Genomic DNA, 20,887 nt, shown 5'->3' with positions numbered 1-20,887 from the left:
TACAGGGGAGATGATTCAAGACGGCGACTGGAAGTAATCTCCCCGATGGCTGTTTACATCCGACTTCATTACGTCGACTAAACCATGCACGTGTTATAAAGTTACAATAAACTTAGCTATAGTGTTTTTGATAGCATCCTTAAATCATCGTTTATATGGTTACAGTTTGTGAAGTTGAATGAAAACCGCATAATCTTACTTTTGAAGTTATGAACATTTTGAAATTGTGACGAAATGGAAGCAGAGCCACTTTATTAAAAAATGAAATATCACTGTTGTCTGTTCTCAGGCAGAGATTGATCATTACAACGATTTGCTGTAAAAAAAAAAAAAAAGAAAAAATTGTTTAGGTCAGTAAATAGTAACAACTAGATAATACAGAAAATTATCGAGAAAACCTTTTAAGACAAATGCTAATGTTTTTGGTGCAAGAACATGTAAAATCTAACTTTACGCAAGCTAGTATATGCTGATTTAAATAACACTCAGTATATGTATCATTAACAACGGGTTATCAGGAAGATTAGTTATTTAACATTATCATGGATTGTACCTGGGACTCAGTGGCTTCATTACTGAACACCTCGACATTGAACGCTGTACGCGAACTGTGCTTTACCCAGATGACCCCAGTGCAGGTTTGTGAAAGATTATGGGATTTGTTAAGGTGTTGAATGAAGCAGTTTCTGTTCACAAAAAAATGTATGAGAGGGTACTGTGTTGTGTGTATGTGTGTGGTCATATATATGGACATAGCAGGGACGATTTGACTCGGCATTGAGGAATGTGATATTGGGCAAAGATGACCAGCCAATATATGTTTGTAAAAGAGAGAAAGATGAAAATGATAATAATATAATTATTGTGTTCATCAAACATGTGCTGTATGATTCAAAATTTCATAATTTTCCATAATGCAAAGCCAATATTTTGTAAATTTAATCTTTTGAAAATTAATCAACAGGCAGCATGCATCCCTCACTTTCTTAAAAACAAGGATGTTGCTGTTGAAGCTGTGACAGGTAGTGGAAAGACACTTGCCTTTGTTATCCCTATCATTGAGATTTTGTTGCGCAGAGAAACACCTTTAAAAAAGCATGAGGTATGTTACTTGTTAAACTTACCGTGCGACTTTTTGTTTACAATCTCACCTCCATTTATTGTCACTGTGCTGCTATGTACTCTGTGACAGTCATTTATGTTTGCACAAAAAAATGGACAGCTTTTTTATGTTGTTTTGTAAAGCACCTGCTTTGATGGTAGGGACAGGAGCTACATAAATCTACATTGTTATCATTATTAGTATTAGTAGTAGTAGTCACCAGTACAACAGAGCACCTCTACTTCTACATATAGTTGAAACATCATACTTAAATTGGGATTTTAAAGTAATATGTAATTATATGGAATATGACAAGTAATTCATATTTATCATCTGTTACTTTTGTACTAATTAACAACATTAATTTTACAGCTGCTTATGACTTTAATATTCTTGTAATACAAGTTGTATGTCTTTATGTCTGCCTGTCATGGATTGTTTTCATGTATTTGAACACATTGTGTACATGCCTGTATGTGTGATGCAGGTGGGTGCCATTATCCTGACACCAACACGAGAGCTGGCCTTTCAGATCAGTGAAGTGGTCACCCATTTCCTGAAACACTTCTCACAGTTTAGTGCACTCTTGATCATTGGTGGGTCAAGTCCACAGCAAGATATTGCCAAGTTCGTGAATAATGGGTATGTCTGTGCAAGTTTCGTCACAATTTTCTCACTGCAAAGAAGCAGTGCTAGCCAGTTAGTCCTTCCCCATTCAATGAATGAATGAATAAATCAATTCTCTTTTTCTCTCTCTCCTCACATCCTGATGTCAATGGTTATCGACCAATTACGAATTGAAATAAAAATTCTCTTTCTTTCTTTCCCTCTCTTTACCTTTCTCTCTCTCTCTCTCACACAGGCATGTAGACACACACAATTATGGTTAAGTTATTTTTGTGTGGCTTGATTCTAGAAAAGATGTGTTTGAAGCTCTGATAATGCTAACATTTATTCTTTGAGATAAAGATACAGTATTTTTTCAAGGAAAGATTTGTCTCAACCATGGTTTGTGCATGTATATATATATAGACTTGTTTCCTATTAGTAAAGACATAATTTCTTTTGCTTCTGTCTTGTATACTTCAGCTACTTTTGCCTTTTCTCTCCTTGTATTTTGTATTAGAGCTAATGCTGCTAGTGTTGTCTTGAAAACTTTATGATAAAGTAAGCAAACTGAAGTCAAAACTTAAAAGCTTTAGTTTCTTCGCTATCACAGTGTCAGCAGTAATAACATTTCCTTTTCACAATTATGTGCAATAAGAAATTCAACTACAAATGACAGAATAATTGTCAGCTAAAGAAAATAAATACAACTTACTCTTAGGTTGGTTTTATTTTTTAACATCAATGTTGTAGTGGAAACATTCTTATTGCAACTCCTGGACGCCTGGAAGACCTCTTTAACAGGAAGCAGGCAAATTTCAACATGTCTGCTAGTGTCAAAGCATTGGTCAGTAATGAAATTATGCCATTTTATGTTTTATTTAGAAATGTCCATTATTTAATGGCTTGCATTCATTATAAGCATTCTTTCCTCTTCTTCCAATTTTCAAAAGTTTATGCTATATCTGTTTTTTTAAATATCTTCTCACTCCATACATCTTGTTAGGAATCTCATTTCTTTGTCTATTGTCCAAAGAAAAACCAGCCAAGATTCCTTTGATATCTGTCACTTATACCCAACTGACAGAATCATTTGTAACGAACAGTCTCTGATGGTTACATAGGGTTGGACTAGTTGTGCCAGAAACAACAAAGATCGAAATTTCTGCATAACCGTAGTTTTTAGTCAGCTTAACTTGGCGGCTGGCTGCGGTCTCTCGATGGTCACTCCCAAATCCACAAAGCCATCTCTCCACTGTAAAGCCACGCTACTTATCCTCCCTACCGTCGAACATTCCAGAACTGTCCACCCCCTTTTCCAGCCCACGTGACGCCACTGGACACACCTGTCTGGTCATTGTTTCCCTACGTGGCTCAGGCACCTGCGTAACTTCTGATGTAACAATGACCTAGTAGCCGCAGGTGGGCAGCTCAAGGCGTTGGAAAAGGAATAGTCCTGTTCCGTTTGACGCCGACTCTCTACTAACTCAGTACACTTCTAGAGTGCTACACATTAAAACTCATCTCAGTCAACATTACACAATATAACTTATGACTCATTAAATTAGAGAATCTCTTTTATAGTGATGAAATAATATGCCTGTAAAATACACCGTGTGGAGGATTTACATAAGCACATTCAATTCATGAAATAGAAAGCAATATATTTGTGGGTTCATTATTTCAACAGGAAATTCTTGTCCTAGATGAAGCAGACAGACTTCTGGAGATGGGATTTGAAGCAAGGTAAAAGTAAATGTTGGCTTGTTGCCAGATATATAGGCAACATTGAATACTACCATTCTCTTTTTTACTGTTCATTTTTGTGTAATTATTTATGAGACCCAAGGTTTGGAGTTTCTTAGAATGTCAGTAGTATCACATCATTTAGAGTTAGTGGATGTGGCCATATTTTCTTAATGGAAGGCCAGGACTTCTTCTGCTAGATCATTTGGAAAAAGAAATTGCACTCTTGTTGATCTTAAATGTTGTTCCAAAGCTCCTGTATGGGTGTAGAAGAGAGGTTTTAAAGAAAGGGATGGAAAGTGTGTATATTTAGGTTTTTGTATATAGAATAGTGCATGCTGATTTTATTCCTTAATGCTTCATTTGAATATTTCCATTTGTAAATGATCTTCCAGCAGTTGTAGAATAGTTTAGCTGTTTAGCCTTTTAGACACATTGCCTGTTGGTAAAAAATAGGAAGTTCATGATGCTATGCAGTATTATTTTTTATGACAATACTTCTAGGTTTGGAAGATTAAAAAATTTGTAAATATCTATGGATCATTTGCATCTGCTTTTTGATCTGGCAAACGTCCCAAGTGTAGTTTTGTGGCATTTCACTAATTAAAGAAGTTTTTAATCTTTATTGTACAGCATCAACACTGTTCTTGGCAATCTGCCTAAGCTGCGAAGGACCGGTCTGTTTTCAGCAACTCAGACAGATGAAGTTGAGAATCTCATACGAGCTGGTCTTCGTAATCCTATGAGAATTACTGTGAAAGAAAAAAAGCAGGCCACAGAGGCTGATCAGAGAACACCAGCATCTCTGAAAAATTATTACATGGTATAATTACATGTTTTGGTAGTGTCTAGGCTCATTCTGCTGTTCATATAAAACTTATGCTACTACAGTGTTATTGCAGGCCAAAGAGCTCTTTGTTGTGTTATTAACTATTTTTTTTTACTTAAATAATTACCAACTCATGGGTATATTTTTTCACATTTCATATCATTGAAATTTGATGATTTTATTCATCACACCAGTAGATGCTCAGAAAGTTCAACAAAGGCATCAAAGCCATTGCCTTGCAAGTGGCATGTTTATTTATTTCTAGAATTTAGAGGGAGAATTTAGTAGTAAACATTTTGCATTGCTTTTACACTAAATTGAGAGAATTTAGAATCTTTTAATTTCACAAAAAGTATTCAAGAGTTAACACATAATATGCGTAATGAGAGATTACAATCATGTAATTATATGGCAAAGAAGCAAATTAGTTTACATTTCCTTTCTGAAATCTGGCTTTTTATTTTACATCAAGGATAGAATTCTTTAATATTTCTCAGTGTGATGTGCACAAGAAACTGTCACTTAATTTTTATTGCTGTTTTAGATTGCTGATGCTGATGAAAAGTTTAGCCAGCTGCTTCGTTTCTTGAGGGATCACTATCAGGAGAAGCTTCTCCTGTTTTTCAGCACATGTGCTTGTGTTGATTACTTCTCCAGATGTCTGCAAGCGTATGTATTTGCATAAATATATTTTTTTATACAGATATGAAAAACATCAATATAGATTGTAGTTTTATCTGACATGCTTTTGTGACTACCATAAAGTTCAGAGGTTATTCTAAACTGCAGTCCTGTGGGATTCCTGCTGAGATGTGCATAGCTTAAGAATCGGTGCGACATGTGCTTGTGAAATCTTAATTTTGTGAGTGCCCGTAACAGTTTTGTGCAGAATTGATAATATGGACAATAAATTGAAAGATGGCAAAAGAGACTGAGACTGCAAGTTTTATATATATATATTAAAAAAAACCATCTGTTTTCAGCACCAGTGGCCTTGGCTAGTTTAATGTCAATGTTATGAGATGTAAAGTGTATCTAAAGCACAATAAGTCTTTACCTGTTCTGGTTGTGCGAATTCTCAAATGAGCTCACTGCAACACATGATCAGATGTCCAACCACAGACACTGAAAGCATAAATTCTTCAGAAAGTTTTTAACTGTTTTTTGACTTTCAAAGGAATTCATTACCCATTCTTCTGGCTCTTAGAAAGCTGTCTTCTTGTGCCATGTTAAGAGAGTGGTTTCAACCACCCAAACCTAATGTCTCTTGTAGAAGTTGCCTTAGGAGAAACATTTAAATCAGTGGTTCTCAACCTTTTACTTCTGACGCCCCCCTGACGAACAAAGGTACATCCGCGCGCCCCCCTTAGCCAGCAATATAAGCTCATTTCACTAATACCGGTATAAGAAACTTTAAAAAAAAATGACCCCCTTCGTGCCCCCCTTGTAAGCACGTCGCTCCCCCTTGGGGGGGGGGTGAGGCGCCCCACAGATTGAGAACCGCTGATTTAAATATTCTCATGAAAATATAATGTGAAAGTGGATCTCTTGCTTACCACAATTTTATTGACACTGCAGTAGAAAATGAAGCAAAACATGAGACTACACAACCCACATAAATAGGATAGTGAAGAACATTTCAAATGTTTCAGCCTCTATATTGATGGGATGTATGGAAAATGTGTAAACATGAGCTAATAACACCAATAAGATTGACTCAAAAATTAGGTTTTAAATTTAGCAATGGGAAAAAAGAGGTGTTTTCAATGTCATTTTGATTTTTCTCTTTGTCGTTAAAAAATAATGGCAATGTTTGTGGACTTTGCTCATTTTATTTATTTCCTTAAGTTTTGTGCTGGATAGAAAATAAAATTTTTTAAAGCATGAAGTACACCACTTCCTTTACAAGTAACATAGATAATATGCTCACAAACACAAACTCATATGTCAAATGTTTCTCTTAAGTTTCTTGTGGCTCATGAAGTATGATCATAACATTTGAGATTGAGATTGAGAGTGCAAGAACTTTATGCATGACTGAGTTGTTTTTCTTTGCTGTGTACTCAGGATTCTGAAGAAGATGACAGTCTTGGCAATTCATAGCAAGATGAAACAAAAGAGGAACAAAGTATTTGAAACATTTCGTAGCATGAGCAGGTCAGAAAGAAAAAAAAGTTTTTTTTCATCTTCTGAAAGTAATCTGACACTACTATCATTCCCACTTCAGTTTTGTCAGTGGTCAAAATTGGGAGTGGTGAAACCAAAAGTGGTCATTTACATAGCTAATCTTATGTCACCAATCTTGCCTATTGCTGTCATCAAATTTGTGATGAGTGTGTGTTTTTCTGTTAATATGGTAATAGAATTTTGATTTATGACATGACTGCACCTTTGTAGAAAGCAAAAGGTGATATTCACAATCAGCATATATCATTTTTCCACATTAGTGGCCTGCTAGTCTGCACGGATGTTATGGCTCGAGGTGTTGACATCCCAGATGTTCAGTGGGTTATTCAGTATGATCCTCCCAGCTCTGCCAGGTAATTATCAATCATTGGTCCTCTGTAAACGCACTGAAACTTGAGTTCCATTTTGTTTTTCATGTAACAGCTTGTGTGTAATAATAATGAATATTTATATGTTGGGTTTTTAAGGATGTTTTAAAATAATCTGCAGTAACTAAATGTGCTTGTTGCCACATGAAGAATGTTGGGGTGGTTGGTAGTGCCTGTTACCACAGCACTAAGAATCAGGCATCACATATTCCAATCATTACTCCAACATAGCCAGTCTCTCTCTTCCTAGATATAACACCTGTTTACAGTGGTGACTGTTGGGGATTTTCTCTGGGTATTCCAGTTTATGTGGGTGTGGGCATATGTGTGTGATGTTTTGTCCACTGTATTGTGTATGTGCATGCTTATGCATTAAAAGGTGTGTGCTTGTGCACCTGTATGTAAAGGGCTTTGAGCCTCTCTTTAGTGCTGATGATAAAGTGCTAGATAAATGTGTGCTGTAACTATAGCTGTTCCTTACTCATACTATTGCTTTTGTTGATGCAGCTCTTTCTGCTCAAGTCAATATTTTTTGTAAGGCAACACAATCATAATTATTTCCAAGTCTTTCAAATAAGTAGGAAACTGGGAATTTTTCTTTGACAGTGCGTTTGTTCATCGTTGTGGGAGGACAGCACGAATTGGGAACACAGGAAATGCTCTGGTTATGTTACTACCCGCTGAGGATACATATGTGGAGTTCATAAAAATCAATCAAAAGGTTGGCTGATTCTTTTTTGGTCTAAATGTGCCTGCACTGTGAGATGTACATAGAATATAGTCATAGAAATTCAGGCATGTTTCTGACATTATCCTCACAATCAAACCAACATCTTCCATTTGGACTGAGTACAGCTTTAAGTTCAGAACTCTTTGCAGCATTTTGTTTCATAACTTGGTGGTTGTCTCTTCTTCAGTAATTTTTGATAACTAATCATTGCAAATATCTAAAGGGTAAATGATTTTGCTTAAAGGAAAATCTGTAAAGCTTTCAGGTGTGTGTGTAAGGATCCACACATGATCCATACAAAAAGGCATGGGTGCATTTTTTTAATGCATGTGTAAATGTATCTGTATAGTGAATATAAAAAAAAATTCTTTCATCAGGTTCCATTGTCTGAAATGGATAAATATTCTGATGCAGAAAGTGCTGCAGAAAGACTTAAATCTTTAGCCTTGAAGGACAGGTAGGTGTTTCTTAAGATCTTATGTATTCAGTTTAGTTTTTATGTGTTGTGTGTAGCTAGTTGTTAAGTTCAGTGACTTGCAAAGAATAGTTGAATAATTGTCAAGGCTATGGTAATTGTCATGCAGCAAGAAAAAATTTATATTGATTTTTTTTTTATGGAATATCTACCTGTAGAGCAGGGGTGTCAAACAGCCGGCCCGCGGGCCACATCCAGCCCGCCATGAAATTTTACCTGGCCCGCGAAAGAATTTTAGTTAATCATTGCTAATGGCCCGGCGACAAGTAGAAAGCAAAGAACAGAAAAGTTCCCGTCGAGGACAGCAAGCGATGGGATGAGTTTAGTGAAGTTTGTACAGACCACCAACAGTGCACTGGTCAAGTTACCACCGCTCCTGTTGATGACCTGAAGGGAGGGTGAAGGCGGGGCCCATAAATCTGACCTTTGACACGGGACACGCTGGCCTGAACACGGGCCGAGGGTCGAAGAATTTTAGTACCTGTTAACTTCCCTGAATCGGTCCGAGATCAAAGGGTGACTAGGGTCAACCCACATGTATGATGAGACAGCTCACCAAAAGACTAATAGAAACTCATCCTTTTCTGAATGCGGGTTGGCGAGTGGAAGTCGTCTCGATGAGACGTTAAGTTGAGAGAAACAAACTTGTGGAGATCAAGTTGGTGGGAGTATAGCTTCTCCAAGGACAGGGGATTATATATATATAACTACCAACTAGAATTATATGTGCAAACTGTGCATGATGCGTGTGAACTGAATTAAACACGTGGACTGTGGATGATAAGTGTCAACTGTGGAATACTGACTGTCCAGTTCCTGCGTCGTCAAGTGTTAATGACTGCCGCCAGAGAGATAAGTATCCGAGTATAAACAGCAAGCCACGGTGTAGAAATAATTGCTGCTTGTGTATTGATGATTTGTGTCTTTTTTGCCTAATTATATCTTCTTTTACATACATATACTGATGCAACAACATCACATGTCATAGCAAATAGTACTGAGCAGAGCAGAGCACGCGATTGTTTAATTAGAATTAATTGAAAGCTGTGTGTAGTGTGCGAACTTAACGCTAGTCGTAGGTACTGGTGCGCCATCTGTCGGGGAACAAAGGCAGATGATCAGAGCTAAGCACGTGTTGTGACTTTTCTAAAGACTTTTACTTAATGTTAATTTACTTCATAAATATCGAGAACATTACACTGTGTAGTGAAGGGATTTTTGTAATTTCAATACCAATCAAATTTCAAATTAAAGCTAGCCGTTAAAATGGCCAAGAGAAAAGTTGATTTTGAAAACAGTCTTTCAAAGCCAATGGGAGGCTGACTACATGTTTACTAATATCAGCGGTAAACCAGTGTGTCTACTTAGTGGAGATACAATAGCTGTGACCACAGAATATAATCTGAGACGGCATTACGAGACTAAACATCAGGACAAGTTGAAAAGCCTGAATGCAGAACAGAAGCTAAAGAAAGTGGAAGAACTTAAGAGGAATCTGAGATGACAGCAGACATTGTTCACTATAGCAACATCACAAAGTGAAGCTGCTGTGAGAGCAAGTTTTATTGTGGCAGAGGAGATCGCTATATCAGCCCGGCCATTCAGTGAGGGAGAGTTTGTGAAGAGTTGCATGATGAAAGTGTGTGAAGTCTTGTGTCCAGACAAAAAGCAAATGTTTGCAAATGTAAGCCTCAGCAGAAACACGGTTGCTAATAGGATTTGTGAGATGGCCACTGATGTGAAAACACAGCTGATCGAAAAAAGCAAAGACTTCGTTGCCTACTCTCTTGCAGTCGATGAAAGCACTGACATGACGGACACCCGCACAACTCGCCATCTTCATCCGTGGAGTCGACTTTAGTTTAAATATCATAGAAGAAATATTAGACATAAAATCCATTCATGGGACAACGACAGGAAAGGACATTTTTGAACACGTATGTCAAAGTATGACTGACATGAACCTGCCCTGGGACAAACTTGTTGCACTTACAACAGATGGAGCCCGGCGATGTGCGGCCCACAGAGTGGACTAGTTGCAAGGATGCGGTCACATATCCAAGAAAATTGTAGTGGGGAGTAGAAAGTATATCACTGCATAATACACTAAGAATCATTGTGTGCTAAAGTCCTCAACATGGAGCTTATTTGTGTGAGCAACTTTTCTCTGTGATGAAGATCAACAAAACATCACACAGGAGTTGTCTTACTGATGTACACTTGCAGTCCATCCTGAGAATCTCCACAACACAGAAACTTACTCCAAACATAAACAAACTTGTTGCCAAGAAAAAATGAAAAAACGTCCACTTCTGACAAAGTAAATTAAGAAGAAAACCTGCTAAGCCTTGGTTTGTTAGTACTTTAATTTTGTTTTAATGTATGATTTTGTTTACACAAAATTAATAACAAAACGTTTAGTTTTCTACTGTTCAATAAAAAGTTATCGGCCCGCAACCTTGTGTACGATGTGAGATTTGGCCCCCTGGGTAATTGAGTTTGACACCCCTGCTGTAGAGGGTTGGGCAAAGTAAGTCAACAAGGGAGAGGAGACAGGCACCGCTGTCATGTAAAGCTGGCCCAAAGAAAAATGGTCTCTAGCACCTCTACCACCCACTCCCAAGCAACCTAAAAAGGTTAGGGGATGACCTTTACCTCCTATGTGTTTTTTTATGGGTGTATTCTCATGTATTACAATTTCAGATATAGCTTCTTGTGTTTTACAAAGTAGTTTTTTAAAATCAGGAAATGATTTTCTGAAAAGAAGCTGTGAATTAGTCTGATATGTGTCTGGAGCTATTCATGACTGAGAAAGACAATCTGTTTTGAAAATTTGTTTAATTTGCAGTAGGATTTTGCTGCTGGTATCTTGTTTAATTTTACTGGAACTCACCTATTTTTCCAGAGATTTCTTTGAAAAAGGAGTAAGGGCTTTTGTGTCTTTCATCCAGAGCTATTCAAAACATGAGTGCAACATGATCTTTAGACTCAAAGGTACGTTAAGTAAATTTCTGAAAAGTTTGTATTTGAATGATTTTGCAATAATTTTTCAATAATTCTTATCAAAATGAAGAGTAAAATAAAATTTCTGTCAGTAATCCAAAGACATTGTATTTATAAGTACTGGAAAAAACCCTCTTTTAAGTTTAATTTGGCATTAGGAAATATGCAAAAACCTACCTGCAAACGGTCACATCAGATACTTGTTTCTGAGAACAGTATGCTTGCAGCACATAATGATTTACTCTGTGCCATACAATATCTTTGCTGTTTCACATGTAGGGCTATGTGATTCTTTCTACTGTGATTCAAGCTCTAATATAAGTCATAGTGAAGCATGTTTTAAAGATGCAAGAAAAGCTAGGAAGCATCCCACATGTAAAGCCAGTGTTTGTGACAGTATATACACATGGTAGACCAAAAGACATTGTGTTGTACTGTGGAGATACAATATCTTTGTGTTAAACAAATATTTTACTTAGCAGCCTCCATGATGCTATTTGTGTGAGTGAGTGTGCATTTATATATATATATCTCTCACATAGTAAATTTTATTTAATAAATCATCATAGAATGCACAACAACAACAAAATAAACAACAAAATAAAAAGTAGTCAAACATGATGCTATCACCTACTTTAGAAACAGCCCCTCGTTGATGTTTCCATTTCCTAATCATTAAGTAGAAATCCATTTTTCTCATATAAGAGCCTTCCTAGAACTTACAGTCCAAAATCTTAATTTTATGCACCACATTTTGCTGCCATCTCACAAATTACTAGCTTTTTTTATGTCTTTAAAATTCACTACTTTTAGTGTATATCACTTTTACACCATACCTTTTATCTTTTGACAATGTATTGTTCCGTTATAAGAGCAGCATTAACAAATGATCTTTACAAATACAGCTCTCTTGTAATCAGTATATTCATGTCTCCATTTTTACTGAACATTTTTCAGACCTTGACTATGGCAAATTAGCAACTGGCTTTGGATTGCTAAGAATACCTAAAATGCCAGAACTCAGAGGCAAAACTGTTGGCAGCTTTACACCTGCTGATGTGGACTTTGATGCCATTCCTTTCAAGTGAGAAAATCCAGTCAGCTAAAGTGGCTGCATTCCCTTTTAATATGAACAGCCACATAATTGACACCTTGAATCTTAGTTGCTTGATTATGTTATGCCATGTTGTTTTGCAGAGTCTGACGGGAATTTTTTTTCTTTCCTTAGCTTTTAGTTGTTTTAGAGTTTTATCACAAGATGGTAGATTAGTGTAAATACACCTTAAAAGAGAGTCCCACTTTTATAGCTAATAGTGCAATATCAGGCTTCCTTCTGACTGGCCTTTGAGATGTGAGTAACAAGAACAAGGGTAGTTGGTGGTGCAGCGGGTAAAGTAATGGCAATCCAACAATGAGAATTGGATCTAACATCCCTCTATTTGAATATGATGCCTGTTCACAGGGTAGACCGTGGTTGGTTTTCTGTGGGTACTTTGTAGTATTTCACCCTGTGTGTGTAAATGATTATGTGTGAATAAAAAATACTGACTTTGACATGGGTGTGCTCATGGTCCTTCAGCTTTCCTTTGATGGTGAAAGATGCTGACTACCTTTATTTAGATGTGTTAAATTTGAAGTTAAATTTATGGTGAACATTAAATATTTTAGGGACAAGACAAGGGAACAGCAACGAGTACTAAAGCTTCAGTCTGCAGAAAACAAAAAGTCCAAACCAATGGCAAGACCGCCACGGGTAAGAGAATACTGAATATATCAGATAGGCTTATTTTTCATTCTTTATCTGGGATGTGTTAGGTTAAAATAGATAGTTGATAACATTACTAAAGATAACTGCTTTTGAGAATTAGTTTGGCTGAGAAACAGAAAAATCATTTTAACTGTTTCATTAATTTAATGTTTTATAAGGAGATAACTAGCTCAAAGTTCTCCAGGGAGGAATCGTTCTTGTTTAGACTTATGCTTGCCTTTCCAGTCAGAAGCCTGGTCCAGAAAGAAAGAGAAGAAACAGAAGAAACAAACGAGGAAAGAAAAAAAGATGATGAAAAGTAAAAATTCCTGTAAAGAAATGCCACTGAAACGAAGTCGAGAGGAAGATGGTGAAGATGAGTGGGATGAACTGGAAAAAGATATACGGCTGATAAAAAAATTAAAGAAAGGAAAGGTAAGAAATGACAGTATAGAGCAAGAACCTTTTTTGCTACTTTAGCATATGAATGCCATGGCAAAGGCTGTCATATTCAGTTTACATTCCATGTTTTAGAAAAAGAGTTTTAAATCTAATTTTGATCATTGTGGTGTGTACACACTGGAGGTGGGTGGGTTCAGACATTCTTTTAGCCTTTAAATCAGTCCAACAGACAAATGCTAGATGTTTGACATTTATAAATAGTATTTGATTTTTTCTTCCAGATATCTCAAGACCAGTTTGAAGAACAGTTTATCATTGAACATGATAAAGAATCAAGTTGATTTTGATTGAGTGTGTGTGTGTGAATGCGTTCATGGAAATGCAGGCATATTTGTGTGTATGCAACAGTGCTGACTTCTCTTAAACAGAAATCAAGCGGCATCACAAATGTTTTCACCTTACCAATACCCATATGGAATTTAAAATAAAAATAAATGCAATGATATCATGCTTAGTACTGCTGGTATTTTATATTTCTCTTTTCCTGCTACAATGCTGCATATGAGGTACAATCACCTATTCTTATTCTGTATGAAATCTGTGTCTGTGTTGAGGGTAGGGAATCTGCACTGAATTTCGGTCCAGATGATTACATTTACATGGGCTATATGTTCTTTAGCATCATCTGCAGGAAAATAGTTGTTGTGGAAAGAAGTGCTTTTTCTGTATACAAATATATTTGTATATACTGTCTACACAGTATATTGTTCATTTCAAAACATGAAGAAGCAAGCTGGATTCAGATACATCATGAATTGCATTAATCAACAAAGAAATCCAAACTTTGCTAAGGAACTTGAATAAGCAAGTTTGGTTTTTAGAATGTCAAACATTTACATTAATTTAAATGTAGTTCAGTGCATTTAAATTTAATAAATACCTGATAAAACTATTCCGATGTCAAAAGCTTACAAAATAAACAAGGAAATGAACCGCCTATGATGTGTAAATATCACAAATAGTAGGTAATGCTGGTGGTACTAACAATTATTTTCTATACCACAAACCTAATCGCAAGAGGATACGATGCGTTGTGAAGGGGAACAACTCTTTGATCTCTGCGAAGGAAAGCACGGAAAGCATGGCTCGAGTGCCTCAAGGCTGTTTGCTAGTTTCATAACGTTTCGGAGAATCAGGAACACCAGCCACGTCTTAATGGTATGGTAATCGGGAGCTTTCATTTTTAGCAAGCGCACGTGAATAGTCTTCACATAGGCTGTTTAGTAGAAGAGTGGATCAGTACATACCGACCTACGGCTGTTTTCCTGTGTTCGCTTACGTACTTTAAAATTATGCTATTATTTTCTTAAGAGATGCAGTTTTAGGGGAGGCAGTATTTTTTGTGGAAAATTTTATATTGCTTTTCCTTGCTGATTGCTACAAGGCTGCTTTTATCACTTTCCTCCATGATTATGTTTGGTCTTGATCAAGGGAATGCTGTAGTTGTCGTCCTTTAGTTGCACTTTCCGTCAAAGCACGAACTTGTATTAATTAATGTACACGTCCGTGGTCATATGTTCGTAGTCTCATTTATATATATTTTCAAGGCGGTAAGAAAACTAGATTGAGTCAGAGACGTTATATGATTGAGTGCAAGATAAGAGGTAGGGGTAGTGAAAGAGATGCAGAGTTTTGTTGCTAGTCAAGATTATACATTCCAGGTGTCAGTATAGTGTCGTGAAACACTTGTACTTTAGTCTTTTGATGTCTCTTCCCTAACTTGAAAGGTTGACAGTTTATGTTGAACATTTGGGTTACAATGTTTTGAAGACAAGGGAGATAATTAAAAACTGCGGTGGTACCAACTATCAAACGATCTTCCGTTTAATCTCTTCCATCTCAAATCCCATCGCCTGTCTTTCGCTCTCTCGTATTACGACTTTGTACATTTCTGTGCTGCGCAATAGATGCTAGTCAAAATTCCTGCATTTTCATTTGGGGTTATCGGTAACAACTAAGACAATATAAACCTATACAAACTTTCGAGCACAGTATACCAGCCAAACACAGCCTATGACCTTTCAGTAAACGAAACGATTTGGTGAGGGTTTGCATTAACTACTAACACATATTCCCCCACTACTTTACTGCTTTAGTTTGTGCAAAACAAAAGTTACAGGTTTTAGGCAGTTCATATAGTATGTCATACCGTAGATAACACGAAGTTTGCTCAGGGACAGACTGGGGTCAACTGAAGACGCAAGCCTGCGATCTTACTATATCAAGTACTTGTATCTTATCACGCAGAAGTGCTGTGAAAGATTCCTGCGCCAGCCTGGTTGACTGGGTTTACAGACACGTGTCTCAACCTCTTCCCTATTCTGTATTCCTGAACTTGCCAGTGTCCAGTAAAGCCTGTTGCATGGTTAGTTCATCTGATGTGGAGATGTTTCTTACTATATGACGTCATTGAGTAAAGTAAAAAAGGGGGGTGGACAAGCCGTATACTACCTGGTGATTCCCAGCCCCAGGTGTCATAACTAGGTAAAATCATTTCTGCATCTGAGACGGATCAAGATTCGTACCTAAGACCCAATGATGCTGCATATCTTATCGCCTATGTCTCACACATGGTTGAGTGGTTTATGTGATAGAAAAAGGGTCTGTGTAAAAGAGGTTCGAAGGGAGGGGAAGAAAAATGGGAGAGAAACCCCTCCCCCCCCCCCGACGTAGCCAGTCCTGTATCCACATCCACATTTTTTCTTACCCTAAGTGAATAATTGTGTGTCCTGTCCAAGGAAAATCTGAACCAAAAAGGTTTCAGTCCTGACGGCCAATGGTGGAAAGCAAGTGTCCAAACACCTCATCTCCTTCTCCCTTACATTATGAGGGCTGCAAGTATTTATAGATTTTTTTTCCCACCCATCAAAGTTTTGCACCAGCATGCATGCGGAGCTAAGAACGGCCCATGCATTACGCCCTGTCAAAAAGGTTGTTTTCTGTGTCATGCGCTTATAGTGCGCGCGTACGGTGTACCTGTTGATTTCGCAATCTTAAAAAGCAGTGTTTAAGTTCGAAGCTTACACATTTTGCTCTCATGTCATGGCGCACATCACTGGAATTCCAACCTGCCAAGGCATGGCCAGCATACTTAAGTCACAGAAGGGGGCCGAGATTTGAGCAGAAAGATATATAGCTGAGCAAACACAGACACCCACCACTGGTAGTAAGTCAAACAGCATACAGTTTTCCTCTCACTTTCGCCACAGCGTCGTGTTTGAGGCTGTATCATCATTTCTGCTTGTACCGCTGAATGCAAAGCAAATACGACGTGAGCGTCAAAGCTTGGATACGGTACGGACTGCACGCCGCGGGCGCCCGCCCACAGTCAACCCCGCGAGCCGGGTCTCGGTCAGGAGGCGAAGAGTGCTGTCTGTGACATCGTCTTACTTCCAAGCAGCGTTTCCCAGTCACCGGATTGCATGTCGAACGAACGGGCTGACCTTCGGTGGTACAGTTTGTAAGTATGTCTGCAGTTAATATTCTCATGCTGGATCACTCGCATGCGCACATAAAATGGCCTAAATATCGGCTTTGAAGCTGAGAATGTGAACAGAGTACGTAGCTTGAAAAACGGGGCATACATGAATGTAGTCCTGACTTTCCAGAGAGCAGCAGAGAACCGGAGTGAAGTAGCGGAGCTAGAAATAACTTATGATTGTCGTAGTGGCTCCGCGAATAAATACTGCGGTGTCATGTTATGCTTGAATGGATTCAAATGTGCGCTTCGAACTTGAATCGATTTAGCCCTGTGATTTAATTAACATTGCCGGCACTATTGATTGATTGTTATAGTAGACTAAGAGGTACTGACACGTGAAGGGTATTGATATCATGATGAAGATAACAGATCGTATGCTATATATACTCTTGTATATATTATATAATTACAAAAAATATCGGTCTCTATAGGCCGTTCTTTTAGTCAAGTATGTTGAACATTTGACTAAGTTTGGCAAACTTTTGTATGAAGGTGAAACAATGGTTTGGAGGCAAACTTAATTGCGGGATATTCCTGCTGTGGTCAACACGCAAAGTCCAAACCTATTTGTCAGTACATTTGCCTATACAATGGGACTTTGGGGCACTCCGGAAGTTTGACGCTTCGGCACTTTGTCCGATTAAGAACGGCCTTTGTTGATCGAAGGCGTCCATTATGATGTTATAGCGGCAGTAGAGCAAATGTCTACTCTCACAACGACGAAATGACGGCAGATAAACATGGAAAATGGCGGGTGTCACAATGAGTGAGCAGAACTTGCTATCAGTCGGCGCCAAATGAATCCGTGCACACAGCAATGTCTCACAGCAAACGTACTTCTTTCTGCCCTCTCACCTTTGACCTTCATTATGGGGGGAAAGGCGATTTTTTTTCCCGGAGCTGTGAAATGTTTGATGATATCTTTTTTTGTGGGAAAGTGCTTTGTATTACATGTCATATAATCGGCATTATACTTACTGCTAATGCTGTCTTTGTCATGTGTAAATTAATTTTATGAGTTTATTTTAGTTTCTTCCATTTATGCCGGTCTACATAAAGGAAGGCATGAGGACTCGCACAATTTTCGAACTTGGCGAATTTAGCATATCATAACTAAACGTTACCAGACAGATACGCTCTACTGCCTTTGATACCAGAGACTATCCAGTGTGACAATTGATACAATTTAATTTGTAGCAACAATCTCAAGTTCGAATTTGTTCAAATGTCTGTACGAGCATTAATGTACCACGGGGTTGCATAATCTTTCAGTATACCAGTGCGATAACGATGACCTGGTTATCCCCTCTCTTCGAAGGCTGCGATCCATCTGTGCCTTTCACATTCGTTGAAATACGAAATGATTTACGTGTTGCTTAAACAGAATAACCATACGATCTGTTAGCTTAAGGGCTGGTTGTGATACAGCTTTTTGTCGAGGCCCGAGCGGTAGTCATGTTCATGCAGGGTTCATTTGATCAACCCATCCCAGCCCTCCACGTACGACACGTGATTGTGACATAGGTCAGGATGTCCCTTAATCATTATAAAGAATGAATATTAAGTTTTCTGCAATTGTAGCGTTTAGTCAGTGACTAAGTTTCCCACACGATGTTCTGCCACGCATGCGCAGACCGTCTTTGAGTTTGTCATTTTATGATCAGCAATCGAAATGCAGTACTTCAAATAGATTAACGGTTGACTGATTTGGCTAAAGTTGCTATAATATAAATGGCAAAGTGAAATGTTTTGAATGCAAAGATTGTAGGCTTAATTTTTGTCGCACACTTTTTTCTCCTTTGGTATACACTTTTTTTTTACTTGTTGTTGAGGAAACCGTGTGTGTGTGTGTGTGTGAGAGAGATGTGTTATTAAAAAAAAGTGGTGGAATGTCTGGGTTACCGCCTCAAACTGTTTCTGTCTCCTGACCACGCACAAATTTTACCTGCTGCATTCATGTCATTGCATCAGTTGGTTACCTGAGATTCAATACAGCCCGTGACAGAGAAGTTGATTATATATTTTGCCTGATGGCATAGCTAGGACGTAAAGAGTTTGCGGCAAACTAGAAAAGAAGCAGTAAATGGGACGCAGCAATAAAGGTTTGTGGCTAAGACAGCAGGTAAACATCACAGACAACGAAGTCCGGTTGAAGGGGCAGTTGGGGCAACGTTTTAATATAAGTGTTTTAAACTGAGTAGCACGGTCGCTATAGTTTTTGAGTAGCACAATAGCTGTGACTTTTGAAAGCACCATATCTATATCCAATAGCTATTGCGCGGTAGATAAACTTACGGCGTAAATTAGTTTATGACTTTATTTATTTTAGCTTTTTACCATTTATGCCGGTATACATCCAGGAAGGCTTACAGTCTCGAACAATGTTCGAACTTGGTGAGTCAGGTTTGTAAGAATTTAGCACACTGTAACTATGTACTGTCAGACAAATACGCTCCGCTATCTTTGATACCAGATACTAGCCAGTTGTGACAGTTACAGTGTTTGTGGAGTGAGGTGTTAGAAGCATTACATATCACGGGCAAGCTATTTTGTGAGGGCATTCTATAGCTGCACGATAGCTAACGTTGAAGTAGCACGGTCAATAGTTCTGAGAGACAGTTGCTGTAGAATTGCTCTGTCTATAGCCTCTGAGTTGCACGTTAGCTAGCTTCTGAAGAGCAGTGCATGGTAGCTATATTTATATTTTCTGAATTGCACGATAGCTATAGCTTCGAAAGAGCATGGTATGGTAGCTATAGTTTCTGAGTTGCACAGTGCCGTATCTAGCGTCGGAACAGCATGGTAGCCACCATTTAAACACCATTACATCTGGCTTTGAAGAAGCATGGCAGCTGGTAATAAAAACTTGAGATGAGCATCATTGTGCTGGAAATATCCGAAAGCCGCCTCTTCCCTTCCCCGCTCCCCAGAACACACGCAGGAGGATAGAGGAAAACCCTGGAAAGGGTTTAAAGTAGTTGTCTAGATTAGTTACAGAGTCTGCTGCGAGGTTAGGTCGTTGCCCTGCGGCAACAACAGGAACTCAAGGACAAACGTCTTGTCTCCATAGCTACAAAGCGGTGTCCGCAGATGTAGCTTATCCCTGGGGCTGTAGCTATAAAACAGTGGCAAAGGTGTCCTAGGTTAATGTAATATAAAATAATGTTTGCGGGCTCTAAACACCGCTTGGCAACTTCGGAGACAAGACGCATGTTCTTTTCCACTTTTCCAGAGCAAGAGTTCACCTCTCTTCATATTACCGCCCGATGAAATTATTATCTTGTGTTCACCGACGCGTTAAGTGTGAGAAAGCACACACTTCACTCTTACTACGAACCTAGCCTTCATTCGCCAAGGTCGCCCTCCCCCGGCCCCTCTCTCCTCCCGAAGCCATCCATCTTGCTTTACGAAGTGCACAAAGCATCTTTGCTGCTGTCGGAATCTTGCAGTAGACATCATACGCTAATGAGAACTGAATAAGATGGCTCTGTCGCGTACATATATGGATGCCGTACTGTGTTGTTCTGTGCAATCCCTATTGCATCCACTTGTTCAGTTCTTTCTAACATTTCTGGGAGTTGTTCGAAAAAGTGAAAATTCGCTGGTTGCTTTACTGCTTACTAACTTAAAAACTGTCGCAACATCCAGGTGGTCAACGAACGAACTGTATTTTCGTGAATGGACTGTTGTCTCGCATAACATCTTTTCATATATCCCTAAAACTATAAATCTCAAGTAGGCGCAAATTATCCTTTCTGTATTCGCGTTTCTGTTTGCAAAACGTGCATCACTTTTGCTGGTAGCAGCTTGCAGCACGAAAGATTACCTATCTCGCCCCGCCCCGCCCCCTCCAAAGCTTCGGTCTTCTTTGAACTTCCTAATGTACCTATGTCGTTGGCTGTTACTAATGGCTTTTTCTTCTGCTTAATTCTTCTTCGTTTTCTTTTTCCATTTCAACCAAGTCTTTAAATGTTGGATAATCATTTTATTATCATCGAAAAAAAAAAAAAAAAAAAAAACAAAATCGCACGCGTGTCTCTGCGTGTGAGCTAGAGGCACGCCCTATAAGGGAATAACTGGAAGGCTTTGTTTACATGAACTATTACGATACCATTGTGATAACACTGAGAAGGAAAAAAGAGCTGCTTCGT

General features: G+C 38.3%; 2 protein-coding genes across 5 annotated transcripts in view; both read left to right on the top strand.

Moving 5' to 3' along the window:
• The first annotated feature begins 38 nt into the window (after window positions 1-38).
• On the top strand, window positions 39-13,712 carry LOC112563358 (ATP-dependent RNA helicase DDX55-like). The gene is made up of 16 exons (XM_025237284.1): window positions 39-638; window positions 965-1,102; window positions 1,590-1,744; window positions 2,462-2,555; window positions 3,399-3,454; window positions 4,088-4,277; window positions 4,828-4,952; window positions 6,351-6,440; window positions 6,731-6,823; window positions 7,445-7,559; window positions 7,946-8,025; window positions 10,949-11,037; window positions 12,004-12,130; window positions 12,715-12,799; window positions 13,040-13,228; window positions 13,477-13,712. The coding sequence occupies exons 1-16, from the start codon at window positions 543-545 to the stop codon at window positions 13,534-13,536; spliced, it is 1,782 nt and encodes a 593-aa protein (XP_025093069.1). The 5' UTR covers window positions 39-542; the 3' UTR covers window positions 13,537-13,712.
• A 554-nt stretch (window positions 13,713-14,266) lies between these two features.
• Window positions 14,267-20,887, top strand: part of LOC112563356 (apoptosis-inducing factor 3-like) — a 24,614-nt gene continuing 17,993 nt past the window's right edge. For 3 of the 4 annotated variants that reach the window (XM_025237279.1, XM_025237278.1, XM_025237277.1), the window contains exon 1: window positions 14,267-14,413. In XM_025237279.1, coding sequence (XP_025093064.1) covers window positions 14,282-14,413 — 132 coding nt within the window. In that variant the 5' untranslated portion in view covers window positions 14,267-14,281. Of the gene's footprint in view, window positions 14,414-16,362; window positions 16,716-20,887 lie in introns of those variants that run through there. The other variant, XM_025237280.1, reaches the window with a different exon arrangement.

Source organism: Pomacea canaliculata, linkage group LG4 (genome assembly GCF_003073045.1).
Source record: "Pomacea canaliculata isolate SZHN2017 linkage group LG4, ASM307304v1, whole genome shotgun sequence".
Lineage (NCBI taxonomy): Eukaryota > Metazoa > Mollusca > Gastropoda > Architaenioglossa > Ampullariidae > Pomacea > Pomacea canaliculata.
Note: the sequence above shows the minus strand (reverse complement) of the source record. Positions and strands in the feature narration are given on the sequence as shown.